General features: G+C 41.3%; 1 protein-coding gene across 3 annotated transcripts in view; it reads left to right on the top strand.

Moving 5' to 3' along the window:
- PSTPIP2 (proline-serine-threonine phosphatase interacting protein 2) overlaps positions 1-14220 on the top strand; it is a 115870-nt gene that overhangs the window by 51631 nt on the left and 50019 nt on the right. For all 3 annotated transcript variants that reach the window (XM_061400062.1, XM_061400064.1, XM_061400063.1), the window contains exons 3-5: positions 3789-3866; positions 11835-11869; positions 13261-13367. In XM_061400062.1, the coding sequence (XP_061256046.1) occupies positions 3789-3866; positions 11835-11869; positions 13261-13367 (220 nt within the window). The remainder of the gene's footprint in view (positions 1-3788; positions 3867-11834; positions 11870-13260; positions 13368-14220) is intronic.

Here is a 14220-nt window from a genome sequence, read left to right as displayed (position 1 = left end):
CCTATATAGCACAGGGAACTATATTCAGTATCTTGTAATAACCTGTAATGGAAAAGAATCCGCAAAATAATATATAGGTAGATGTATAACTAAATCACTTTGCTGTATGCCTGAAACTGATACAACATGGTAGATCAGCTGTGCCTCAATAAAAAATAATAGTTTCAAATATGAAGGCCATAGGTAGATGGCCTCAAATATGAAAGAACTCAGGAAATACTGATGCCCTCCCTTCTGAGCCATTTTGGTGAAAGATCATGAATTGATGAAATCCAGCCAACCTAGAAATGAACCAGAATACAAATCTTAGGGATGGAAAAGCTATGGTAACAGGACTGGTAGTCAGCATCGCATTTATTTTAATAGAGTTAAGACAAAACAACTAGGGGAATTATGATTGGAGAACAGTGTGTGTTATAGATGCAAATTAAGTAAAAATAATGTAAAATTATTGAGAAGGAGATGGAGGTACAGTAGGGCTAATCCTTTCACCACAGGCTGTCAAGTATCTGAAACTAAGACTGAAATAGATCATTAAAACATTTTAATGTCTCAGTCCCCTTATTTTCATAAACTCCTTTTTAACTTTGGAAGGGTCTTTTAGGAATTATTTTTTCCTGTGCTAGAGAAACAATCATTTGAAATTCAGCAATTCCTTCAGCTTCCTTTCAGTTTCCTTTTCTTCTGTGAAATTTAGCTAAAATTAGGCTTGATATTTTATTTTTATATTATGTTATTTATTTTTAAAATTTTTGCTGTGCTGGGTCTCCGTGGTGGTGCATGGGCTTTCTACTAGTTGCAGTGTGCGAGGGCGTCTCCTGTGGTGGAACACGGGATCTAGCGTGCGCAGGCTCAGTAGTTACGGTCTGCAGCCTCTGTAGTTGAGGTGTGTGGGCTCCGTAGCCGCGGCATATGCGCTCAATTGCCCCGCAGCGTGCGGAATCTTAGTTCCCTGAGTAGGGCTTGTACCCATATCCCCTGCATTGGAAGGCAAATTCTTAACCAGTGGACCACCACGGAAGTCCCAGTACTTTATTTTTAAATAGTGTATAGAATATAGCTTTTAGAACTGATGCTTTTGAACTGTGGTGTTGGAGAAGACTCTTGAGAGCCCCTTGGACTGCAAGGAAATCCAACCAGTCCATCCTAAAGGAAATTAGTCCTGAATATTCATTGGAAGGACTGATGTTAAAGCTGAAACTCCAATATGTTGGGCACCTAGTAAGAACTGACTCCTTGGAAAAGACCCTGATGCTGGGAAAGATTGAAGGCAGGAGGAGAAGGGCATGATAGAGGATGAGATGGTTGGATGGCATCACCAACTCAATGGACATGAGTTTGAGTAAGCTCTGGGAGTTGGTGATGGCCAGGGAAGCCTGGAGTGCTGCAGTCCATGGGGTTGCAAAGAGTTGGACACGACTGAACAACTGAACTGAACTGATAGAATATAGTCTCATTCTTTTAAAATTACTCATGCCTATCTGTCCATCCATCCTGCTTGCATATCTGTGTAAGGGAATGCCCATTACAATCATCACCGAATGTTAATACTAATTATTTTAGTTGGTGGATTTTGGACAGTTTGTTGCTTTCTTCTTTGTATTTTTCTTTTTGCTTATTTTTGAACAGTGAGCATGTATCATTTTAATAAAGTGGATAAGGTTATTATTTAGAAAAGACAGATGAGAGTGGGAGAAACTATATAACATGTAAGAATAAAAATTGATATGTATAATATATGAAGAACTTCTACAAAACAATAGGAAAAAGGTAAAATGTTCAGTTAAAAAATTGGGGTGATATGCCTATGTAACTCATAAAATAACATATAGAAATAAATATATAAAATGCATAATCACTGAAATCAAGGAAAAGTAAATTTAAATGAGACCTTTTTTTCAAACCTCTCTTACTAAAGTCTAGTGAGGACTGATAATATACAGTGTTGGGGAGGGCTTCTGGGAGTGGGAGTGCTTGCACACTTTTGGTGAAAATATAAATTGAGAAGGCTCTTTTGGAGGGCAATTCAACACTGTTTTCCAACATTTAAAAGATATATTCTTCTGATCTAGTAAATCCACTTTCTCAGAAATCCTAGCTTAGCTAGAGAAACATTCTCAGGGATGTCCATGAATATCTGCCTGAGGATGTTCATTTAACTCTTCTTAGCAGTAGTGAAAAGCAAAGCAATTAGGGTGACCTTGAACTGTGGAAGATGCCTAATTATGAACATGGTAGTTGGCATGTACTGATAAAGAAAGATCTATGTGACAGATATATTACTAGGTGAAAAACAGAACAGCAAATAATACAATGACCTCAGTTATATAACTAGAAAAAGCTGTGTGTTTGTGAGAGATGACTATGGAAATGCAGAGAAAGACTGGGAGGATACACAGCAGTCTTAGCAGTGGCTCCTCCTGGGGAGGGGCATGGGGTTGGGGGAGAGCATGAAGGGAGGCGTTTGTGTTTTATTTCATATGACTTTGTGTTGTTTGAATCTTTTGCTGTGAGAATGTATTCATATAATATTTTAAAAAAATTTTTAACTTGGGTATATGAACCTAAAGATCCATAACTTGATAGTAGGATTTAGATAAAACTGGGGCTGGGACACAAAGTGGAAATGGTGACAGAGGCTGTGGGGAGCAGGAAAGGGGGAAAAGGGATATTTTGTGCTTTAGACAGACCCATAATACCACACCAAGTAACAGCATTCCTGTGAGACCTGCTGACTGCAGGGTTTCTGTTGTGAAATTCTCATCTCCTTGGTACAGTTTAGCTACATATTTGAATTGACCGTGAACAGAGAACTCTAAGGGCTTCCCTGTGGCACAGCTGGTAAAGAATCTGCCCACAATGCGGGAGACCTGGGTTCGATTCCTGGGTTGGGAAGATCCCCTGGAGAAGGGAAAGGCTACCTACTCCAGTATTCTGGCCTAGAGAATTCTATGGACTGTATAGCCCATGTGGCCACAAAGAGTCAGACACAACTGAGCAACTTTCACAACATACCATGTCCTTTAATAGGTGAACAAATAAACAAACTGTAGTACAGCTTTACCATGGAATATCATTCATCGATAAGAAGAAATGGGCTATCCAGCCACAAAAGGACATGGGAGAATCTTAAAAGCATATTGCTAAGTAAAAGAAGTCAGTCTGAAAAAGCTACATACCATGTGATTCCAACTATGTGACATTCCGGAAAAAACAGAACTATGGAGACAATAAAAAGGAGAACTCTATGGGGCTTCCCTGTTGGCTCAGTCAGTAAAGAATCTGCCTGTAATGCAGGAGACCTCTTAGGTTGGTAAAAGGATACTCATAGAGAAGATGGGAGGGGTGGGCCTAAGGAGTGCAGCATTTGACGGAAGTATCCTTTACTCCACTTAAAATGTATATATTTCATATCTGTATAGATTTGTGTAGACTATAAACATATATATGTGTATATATATACACACATATATATGTATATACATCTTTTTGGATCAGAGTTTGGAAAATTATTCTGTAATGTAGTAACCTGTGCTGGTCAAGGAACTGTACTTGGTTTGGCCTTAATTATTCATGCTATAGACTTTTTGCTGGAGAAGAACACTGTAGAGATGGAGGTCACTGGTCTTTTACAATTCTTCCTGGTTCTGTAGTAGGAGTTTCACATTTTAGAGAATTGTGAGCTTCTATGTAAAAGGTGCAGTTTTGCCTTCAAGGGAAGTGCCATGTGTCATAAATAAGAATCAGCCCTGAGAAGGACTCAGAACTCTCTCTCCTGTTCTCCTTAGGGCATCAATTGAAGAGAAATATGGAAAAGATCTGCTCAGCCTCGCTAGGAAGAAGCCATGTGGACAGTCTGAGACCAAGTAGGTTCCATGTTTCTTTCTGGTTTCCAGGTTGTCTGATACCACTCAGGAGCCCTGTCACTTCATCAGACAGACCTGGCCAGTAGGGTGAAATGTGTTGGGTGAAAAAAATGTTTACTTTTTTTCTTATTTCTAGTTGTGAAAAACAGAAATACAGAAAGAAATCTAAAATGAACTATGAAGCCATAACTCAATATTTTCTAAATTTTCCTTTGAAGTCCTTTTCTGTGTATACTTTTTATAGGTAGAATTATGCATAATTTTATGCTAGAAATTCAGTAGAGTGTATTATTGTTTTGTATATATATTTGTATATGTGTACATATTGTGTGAAACACATAGTTTGTAATTGTTACGAGAGACTGTCTTTGCATCATTTCATAGTTCTCACCATTGATGTGAGGATTCTGTACCTCGACTATTCATTCTTCCATCATTCATTGAACACTCTTGAGGATACAGAGATGTCCAGACATGGTGCCTGCTTTGGGAACACAGTCCCTCATTTGCAAGGCTGACTTGGGCAATCATATGGGATCGCAAATGTAGATGGGCTTCAGAACCGGTTTACTATCTTTGTGTTGATATGTCATGTCTGACTCTGTGTGACCCCATGGACTGTAGCCTGCCAGGCTCCTCTGTCCGTGGGATTCTCCAGGCAAGAATACTGGAGTAGGTAGCCCTTTTTTTCTCCAGGGATCCTCCCGACGCAGGGATCAAACCCACATCTCTTGCATTTCCTTCATTACCAGGAGGATTCTTACTCTTTGCTGTCACTATTTGAAATTCTTAGTGATTTATAAACAAAGAATGGCACATTTTTGTTTTGCAGTGGGCCTCACAAATTATGTAGATATTCCTAGCACGTGGAAACTTCTAGATTCCTTCCATACGTAGCATACTGAGGGAGACTTGGGGAAAATAGTTTAGGCAGACCTTTGCAGATCTCTGCAGATGTAATCGTACCTCATGCTGTCGTGCACACTGCTTTGTGCTGTAGACAGCGGCAAACCTGCCTTGAGGTCTGTGTCTGCTCAGAGGCAGTATTGGGGCAGACAAGACATTGCCCTTCCCTTTCTCTTCTCTTGATCCTAAGACACGTACACCTGCACCCGCACACCCACTCATCCCAGGTTGCAAAGTACTGGATTACGGAGGAGGAAAACATTGGGAGATATTCAAAGTATTAATAGTTACATAAGTCTTAAAAAGGGGCCACTGCATCTGTGGCTTAGTCAGTGGTAAGGAATCTGCCTGCCCATGCAGGAGACTCTGGTTCAATCCCGGGATCAGGAGGATCCCCTGGAGGAGGGAAGGGCAACCCACTCCAGTATTCATGCCTGGAGAATTCCATGGACAGAGAAGCCTGGCGAGCTACAGTCCATGGGGTCACAAAGAGCTGGACCCAACTGAGCAACTGAGCATGCTGCAAGCCTTAAAAAATATGTTACCCTCAGACATAGGACATTCGTACATGGAAAATTTTTTGTTGATTATATTATTTGATTATATTATTTATCTTTCTGATGTTTTAAATGTAAAAACACACTGAAAATTAAAAAGGCAAACATAATGAATGGCTGTGAATCCATCACTTAAACTTAACAATTATTCATACACATCTTATTTTCTTAATGTAATTTTTTTATGAATTTAAATCTGGAGTCAACTAGATTTTACTAGTAATTAGCCGTATTTATAGACCCAGATAATCACGATGGTGTGATCACTGACCTAGAGCCAGACATCCTGGAATGTGAAGTCAAGTGGGCCTTAGAAAGCATCACTATGAACAAAGCTAGTGGAGGTGATGGAATTCCAGTTGAGCTATTCCAAATCCTGAAAGATGATGCTGTGAAAGTGCTGCACTCAATATGCCAGCACATTTGGAAAACTCAGCAGTGGCCACAGGACTGGAAAAGGTCAGTTTTCATTCCAATCCCAAAGAAAGGCAATGCCAAAGAATGCTCAAACTACCGCACAATTGCACTCATCTCACATGCTAGTAAAGTAATGCTCAAAATTCTCCAAGCCAGGCTTCAGCAATATGAGAACTGTGAACTTCCAGATGTTCAAGCTGGTTTTAGAAAAGGCAGAAGAAACAGATCAAATTGCCAACATCTGCTGGATCATCGAAAAAGCAAGAGAGTTCCAGGAAAACATCTATTTCTGCTTTATTGACTATGCCAAAGCCTTTGACTGTGTGGATAACAATAAACTGGAAAATTCTGAATTCAGAGATGGGAATACCAGACCACTTGAACTGCCTCTTGAGAAATCTATATGCAGGTCAGGAAGCAACAGTTAGAACTGGACATGGAACAACAGACTGGTTCCAAATAGGAAAAGGGGTATGTCAAGGCTGTATATTGTCACCCTGCTTATTTAACTTCTATGCAGAGTACATCATGAGAAACGCTGGACTGGAAGAAGCACAAGCTGGAATCAAGATTGCCGAGAGAAATATCAATAACCTCAGATGTGGAGATGACACCACCCTTATGGCAGAAAGTGAAGAGGAACTGAAAAGCCTCTTGATGAAAGTGAAAGTGGAGAGTGAAAAAGTTGGCTTAAAGCTCAACATTCAGAAAACGAAGATGATGGCATCTGGTCCCATCACTTCATGGGAAATAGATGGGGAAACAGTGAAAACAGCCTCAGACTTTATTTTTCTGGGCTCCAAAATCACTGCAGATGGTGACTGCAGCCATGAAATTAAAAGATGCTTACTCCTTGGAAGGAAAGTTATGACCAACCTAGATAGCATATTCAAAAGCAGAGACATTACTTTGCCAACAAAGGTCCGTCTAGTCAAGGCTATAGTTTTTCCTGGGGTCATGTATGGATGTGAGAGTTGGACTGTGAAGAAGGCTGAGCGCTGAAGAATTGATGCTTTTGAACTGTGGTGTTGGAGAAGACTCTTGAGAGTCCCTTGGACTGCAGGGAGATCCAACCAGTCCATTCTGAAGGAGATCAGCCCTGGGATTTCTTTGGAAGGAATGATGCTGAAGCTGCAACTCCAGTACTTTGGCCACCTCATGTGAAGAGTTGACTCATTGGAAAAGACTCTGATGCTGGGAGGGATTGGGGGCAGGAGGAGAAGGGGACATCAGAGGATGAGATGGCTGGATGGCATCACTGACTCGATGGACATGAGTCTGGGTGAACTCCGGGAGTTGGTGATGGACAGGGAGGCCTGGTGTGCTGCGATTCATGGGGTCGCAAAGAGTCGGACACGACTGCGCGACTGAACTGAACTGATAGATGAAACTCTGAGTTCTAGCGTTGGTCATTGTCACAGACATGTCACTGTTTCTAGGCTCTTTCAGGGGACAGATTTTATTTTGTTTATTATTTATTTATCTATTTGGCTGTCTTGGGTTTTAACTGCAGCCAGCAGACTCCCTAGGTGTGCTGCATGACCTAGTTGCTCCCTGGTATGTGGGATCTTCGCTCCCCAACCAGGGGTCGAACCCATGACCCCTGCATTGCAACACATATTCTTAACTGCTGGATTACTGGGGAAGTCCCAGGGGACAGATTTTAAAAGCTTGAGTTCATATTGATATGTCTAATTCAAATTTAATTTATAATTCACTTCTTATATTTTATATTTATTTCCTCTTAACATAGAAAATCTTGGTTCCTGACAATATTATCATAATTATTGGCTTTCTATGACAATATATATTAAAATGTTTCAAAATGATATAAATACAGCTACTAACAATGAAACTTCTGAATGAAACATTTCTTTACAGTGCTTTTTGCAGTTCCTCTTGCAGTTCCTCTTGACCTTGTATACCACTAAGAATATTGTTTTCTAAGGTCACTTATGGAGAAGGCAATGGCACCCCACTCCAGCACTCTTGCCTGGAAAATCCCATGGATGGAGGAGCCTGATAGGCTGCAGTCCATGGGGTCGCTAAGAGTCGGACACGACTGAGCGACTTCACTTTCACTTTTCACTTTCATGCATTGGAGAAGGAAATGGCAACCCACTCCAGTGTTCTTGCCTGGAGAATCCCAGGGATGGGGCAGCCTGGTGGGCTGCTGTCTATGGGGTTGCACAGAGTTGGACACGACTGAGGTGACATAGCAGTAAGGTCACTTAAAATACTATTTTCTCTGTGTGATTATGTAAGCAGTTTCATATACAGTTAAGTTTGTTTGTTTTAAATGTTCAGATCACATCAGATCAGTCGCTCAGTTGTGTCCGACTCTTTGCGACCCCGTGAATCGCAGCATGCCAGGCCTCCCTGTCCATCACCAACTCCCAGAGTTCACCCAGACTCATGTCCATCGAGTCAGTGATGCCATCCAGCCATCTCATTCTCTGTCATCCCCTTCTCCTCCTGCCCCCAATCCCTCCCAGCATCAGAGTCTTTTCCAATGAGTCAACTCTTCACATGAGGTGGCCAAAGAACTGGAGTTTCAGCTTTAGCATCATTCCTTCCAAAGAAGTCCCAGGGCTGATCTCCTTCAGAATGGACTGGTTGGATCTCCCTGCAGTCCAAGGGACTCTCAAGAGTCTTCTCCAACACCACAGTTCAAAAGCATCAATTCTTCAGCCCTCAGCCTTCTTCACAGTCCAACTCTCACATCCATACATGACCATAGGAAAAACCATAGCCTTGACTAGACGAACCTTTGTTGGCAAAGTAATGTCTCTGCTTTTGAATATTCTATCTAGGTTGGTCATAACTTTCCTTTTTCTTGCATGATTTAGCTTCATGTTTTTGAATATGTAAAACATTTCCATATTCACATGTCAGACCTACATACTATTAGGGTTAGGTAAGTTTCATTCAAGGACAGTTTCTGTAGTTTCAAGGAAGATTAGTTTCTGTAGTTTCAAGGAAGAAGGGGCCAAAAAAAAAAAGAAGAGGTCAGTGGATCTAAAGCCTTGTTTATCATAAAGAAATCATAAGTCATTTGGAAAGATATCCAAAAAGTTTTTAGGTGATGTGAGGGAGAATAGCCATGTTCTCTCACATAGTATTGCTTGGAAAACATATTTAGCAGAATGAGTCTGATGCAAAGTGGTATTTCTTATATTCTTGTGTGTTTGATTTATAACTTGGTAATTTTTCAAGAGACTCTAGCACCAATCTCTTCTGTGAAAAAAGCTCGTCAGTTTTCCTTCTAAGAATTTCTCAGAGAGGAAGGTGAATAGGATATGAGACCTGCAGACTATAATTCCAAGGTTGAAGTGAAAGGCCTCTCAGGTACTTCTGGTTTTGTCACCTCCAGGATGCTCTTTAGGAAGATTTCCTCAATGAACGTGCACAACTTTGCTTGTTCAGGGCCTAGGTAGGATTTTTTTCTGCCTCATTGACCACTTTGAGAGACTTCGTAAGGCCAAAGTGTTTGTAAGAGGGGCGGGATATTTTCTCTTCCCACAGTTAAGGAGAACACCTGGGAGGAGAGGGCAGGGACACTGTGAGAGCATCATCCCCAAGGTCCACATTCACTCCTCGGATTGTTGTCATCATCTAAACACGAGCAGCAATGAAGTGATGCTGCAGGACAACTGCTGCTGCTGCTGCTGCTGAGTCGCTCAGTCGTGTCCGACTCTGTGCGACCCCAGAGACAGCAGCCCACCAGGCTCCTCCGTCCATGGGATTTTCCAGGCAAGAGTACTGGAGTGGGGTGCCATTGCCTTCTCCGGCGGGACAACAAAGCTGATGACAAATAAAGAGAGTTTGGGCTGCTCTATTAGTGGCCTTTTAACCAGTCACTTAGGCTGGGGGAAAAAGTTTAGACTCCGAACAGACTTCATCTCTGTCACTTTCCAGCTCCACAGCTCATTATGGGGAAAGACTTCCAGTTCTATCTGAGGCCAAGACCAGCTTTCTCTCTCGCTAATTCCAGTCATAAGTCTGCTCTTGAGTGAGGCTCATGCATCTTACTGGACCAGTTGTGCGTTTGTTTAGACACGGACACTTTCTAGTGCATTTTCCTTGAGAAATTGTATCATAAGGCAGGGAAAGTGTACAGAGACTGTGCAGTTAAAGTTATTCTGCTTAACGTGTTGGTAATAATTGGGAATGTTTATATGAGAAAAGGCAGGGCGACATAAGGACTCTTTGTTTGAGGATGAATAAGCAGAATGGGAAAAATGAGGTGTAGTTAAAAAGAAGGGGCCAAAAAAAAAAAAAAAAAAGAAGAGGCCAGCCAAAAGATACAAGCCTTTTTAGTTTGTAAGACAGCAGAACTTGCCACCTACATGTATACGTGTAGAATACAATCCGTGATCCTACGCTGTTGTGGCTACGGGCTGGGACCATGACTTCACTTAGTCCCATTTCTTCTTGAGTGGCTGGAGTGATCCCAGTGAGGTCTGCATTCGTGAGGGCAGTGATGAGCAAGAGAATCCCAAGAACCACTTCACCTCAAAAGGAAGCTTGTTAAGGAAGTGTAGGACGGGAAGAACTAAAACCACGAGCAAGGGGAGCTATAAGGGAGGAGGAGCCATGGGAGAGAAGGGAGGAAATTGAGAGAAGGTATGAACGGTGAGTCATGGTCTTCTCCACAGAAACTGTGAAGTAAGAAATGTGTCTTGTTTTAAGCTGCTAAATTTGTGGTAGTTTGTTCTTCTGTGATAGAGCACTGTATTCATGACTGTCTCTTCCGTTGAGACTCTTAAGTCTGTGGCAATGTCTGTCTTGTACCACTGAATCACCAACATCTGACACCATGCCTGGCCCATAGTTTATGTGCAATAAACATGTGAGGACTGAAGAATGGATGGAAAAGGAGGTGATCGGGAATCCCTCTTTTATTGGCTTTTATCCATATTTTGGGCTGGATGAATCACAAGCTGGAATCAAGATTGCCAGGGGAAATATCAGCAACCTCAGACATGCAGATGATACCATGGCAGAAAGTGAAGAGGAATTAAAAAGCCTCTTGATGAGAGTGAAACAGGAGAGAGAAAAAACTGGCTTAAAACTCAACGTTCAAAAAACTAAGATCATGGCATCTGGTCCCATTATTTCATGGCAAACAGAAGGGGAAAAAGTGGAAGCAGTGACAGATTTTATTTCACCGTGGACGGTGACTGAGGCCATGAACTTAAAAGATGCTTGCTTCTTGGAAGGAAAGCTATGACAGACTGAGACAGTGTATTTAAAAGCAGAGACATCACTTTGCCGACAAAGGTCTTTCTAGTCAAAGCTATGGTTTTTCCAGTAGTCATATATGGATGTGAGAGTTGCAGCATAAAGAATGCCGAAGAATTGATGTGTTCAAACTGTGATGCTGGAGAAGACTCTTGAGAGTCCCTTGGACTGCAAGGAGATCAAACTAGTCAATCCTAAAGGAAATCAACCCTGAATATTCATTGGAAGGACTGATGCTGAAACTCCAATACTTTGGCCACCTGATGCAAAGAGCCAACTCGTTGGCAAAGACCCTAGTGCTGGGAAAGACTGAAGCAAATGGAGAAGAGGGCGACAGAGGATGAGATGGTTAGATAGCTTCACCAACTCAATGGATGTGAATCTGAGCAAACTCTGGAAGATAGTGAAAGAAGGGAAGCCTGGCATGCTGCAGCCCATGGGGTTGCAAAGAGTTGGACATAGCAACTGAACAACAAAAACAACATCCATATTTCTAATTATCATACTTTAAGGAATAATTTGTATCGTTATGAGAAATGGATCATAACTCCTATATTATCCTTGGGGAAAATGAAGCATAAAGAATTTTGGCATCTGGCTCTACCCAGATGGACAGTAAAGCATTTATGATGCTTGGGCCTGGGACTGAGGGGCAATAGAGAGGAAACTAGACTGAAGAAGCATTGATCTTTTGTTGTCTTCTCAAGCTCATGGGCAAAGATCAGATCACAGGCTATCAGTTAAGATGTAGGCTGGGAGAAACATACAGTGGCATTATAATAAGGTTATACAGCCAATTTCCAGAACTGAAGCTATACACGTGCTTTTATTTTTTTTTTTTTAGCACCCTGAAGCAAGCCCTTGAAGTCTTCAAGCAGCGTAAGTGATTCCTTAAAAATGCATTTGCTGTCCTTGGTGAGCTCTGTGTTTGTCATCACAGCTGCGTTTTAACTTGAACAGCTCATACTGGTTTAAAAAATAAAATAGAGCAACTTGGTGATAAATAGCCCTTCAGAGCTGAAATGAGTTGGAGAACTGTCTACACCTGCACTTCATGATGTGCATTTGACTCATTTCAGGCAGTGGTTCTCACACTGGGAATCCAGGGTGAGGCCCTGGCACTGGTCTTCAGGGGGTCCTGTCCATTTCTAGCATTCCCTGGGCCTGTGACTCAGAGTTTAAGGCCTTTAAATTTTCTGTCCTTAGTGCCTCTAAGCTAAGGATTTTAACGTGGCACAGTATGTGCTTAACATGTTTCTGTAGCTAGTTGAGTGGTGCTAGATATCTTTCCATTTCATTTCATATAGATCTGCCTCACTCTTATATTTAACGTTTTTTATTCTACAAAATGCAGCGTTTCCTCTCAAAAAGTGGTAAATTTCCCCCCACCCGCAGTACTGTTTTTTTCCCATGCTTGCCAATACCAAGAATGTTCGAACTTTAACAATTTTTTTCCAAACTGAAGGATAAAAAGTGATATATTTCTGGATTTTAAAAATTTTGTTTTTTTTTTTTCCAGTAATTTTAAGGCTGAATATGTTTTCAAATGTTAACTGGCCGTTTGGCCAATCTTTTTAAAAATTTCATGCTTTTCAACCATTTTAAAACCCTGGAATATATATATTTATTTTGATTTGAAGTTCTTTTAATATAGCTATTTACTCTGTTGTGTAAATTGCAATTTTTTTTTCTAGTTTTTTGGGTCTCTTCTAACACACACAAGTTCAAAATTTTTTCTTAGATCATATCTGTCAATCTTTCTATCTTTAATGCCATCTATAATTTGTGTCCTTGGAACAAGAAAAGTAAAAATTTCAGTTCTTCTATTAGAAAGGTAAGTCATGCTCTTTACAAAGATCTCAGAAAATAAAGGGAAAAATACCAATAATCATTCTATCCAGAGAGAAATTTCTTACAGGCTCATGAGATGTTAGAGATGGGAAGAACCTTAGAGTCCTGTAATGAGAAGTAGGATTCAATTTGAAATTGTAGTGGGTTTAGTACTGTGTGCTAGCATGCAAGCTCCATGAGCTTCTCCCCTGCCTTGGGCACACACCAGGTTAGTGCAGCTCGTGGTGGAAAGCTGCACTAAAGGTTTGCTGGCTTCAGGGTAATGCTGGGTATGTGGAGGGGCTTAATAAATGTTGATGACCAAGTGAAGCAGGTTAACTTTACCACATGCCCAAGAGTTCTGTCTGTATTTTAACTTTTTATGTGGTTTCTTTGATTTGAATTCAGACATGTGGGTTTGTTTTTTATTCTTTTTGCAGAAGTAGACAATGTGGCACAAAGTCACATCTACCTTGCACAGACTTTAAGAGAAGAAGCCAGGAAGATGGAGGAGTTCAGGGAAAAGCAAAAGTCACAACAAAAAAAGGTTAGATTTATGTGTTACATGGTTTATGTGGTTGGGTTGGGTTTATGTGTTATATCTTACATGTATTAACATGTTGCCTTTCTTCCAGCAGAAAACTCCAGGCTTGTTTTCTCACTGAACTCCTTAGCTCAGCTCCCAATCTCAAGCGTCCACACTCGTCTTTTAACCTATGAGATTATTTATCGGGAACCATGTGGGCACTCAGTCTAGACAGGGATGCCTCTGTGCCCATTTACATGCTAGGGCAGTTCTTTTTTAACTTGTTGCAAGAATCAGAGGTCCAGCTTGCTTTCCTGTTCTATCTGCTGCCGCTGTTTAAACTATGACTGGAAAGGGGAAGCCCTGTTTTCATAAGGGTCTAGCACATCCAAGGTGGTGGGTTTTCAGTTCACATTCCTCCTCCTGGTCAAGGTGATATGGATGGGTAAGAAGTGGAGGGGACTCAGTTCTCCCTGGAGACCAGAATGTAGTCCAACTGCCCTATTTTACAAATAGGGATACAGAGGTCCTGGGAAATTCAAGTCCTTTTGGCTTCAAAACGGATATTATACAGGCTCTTTTTCCTTGATGGGCAGGAGGTGGGAGTAAACAAGAGTTAATAAAACTGGCAAACATTTAGGAAGTTACAAGGATCAAGACAAGAAGTGCAGATTTATATTAAAGTGTTCCTTAGACTAGACCAGCCTCTGTTTTGTCTCCCTTCCATTTTGGTCCTAAAAGATTTGATTTTTTTGGCTGTGCCGAGTCTTTGTTGCTGCAAGGGCTTTTCTCTAGTTGTGTTGCATGGGCTTCTCATGGCAGTGGCTTCTCTCGTTGTGGAGCGCAGGCTCTAGGGCCCGCAGGCTTCAGTAGT

This window comes from Bos javanicus, chromosome 24 (genome assembly GCF_032452875.1).
Source record: "Bos javanicus breed banteng chromosome 24, ARS-OSU_banteng_1.0, whole genome shotgun sequence".
In the NCBI taxonomy this organism is placed as follows: domain Eukaryota; kingdom Metazoa; phylum Chordata; class Mammalia; order Artiodactyla; family Bovidae; genus Bos; species Bos javanicus.
This window is presented reverse-complemented; position numbering and strand designations above follow the sequence as displayed.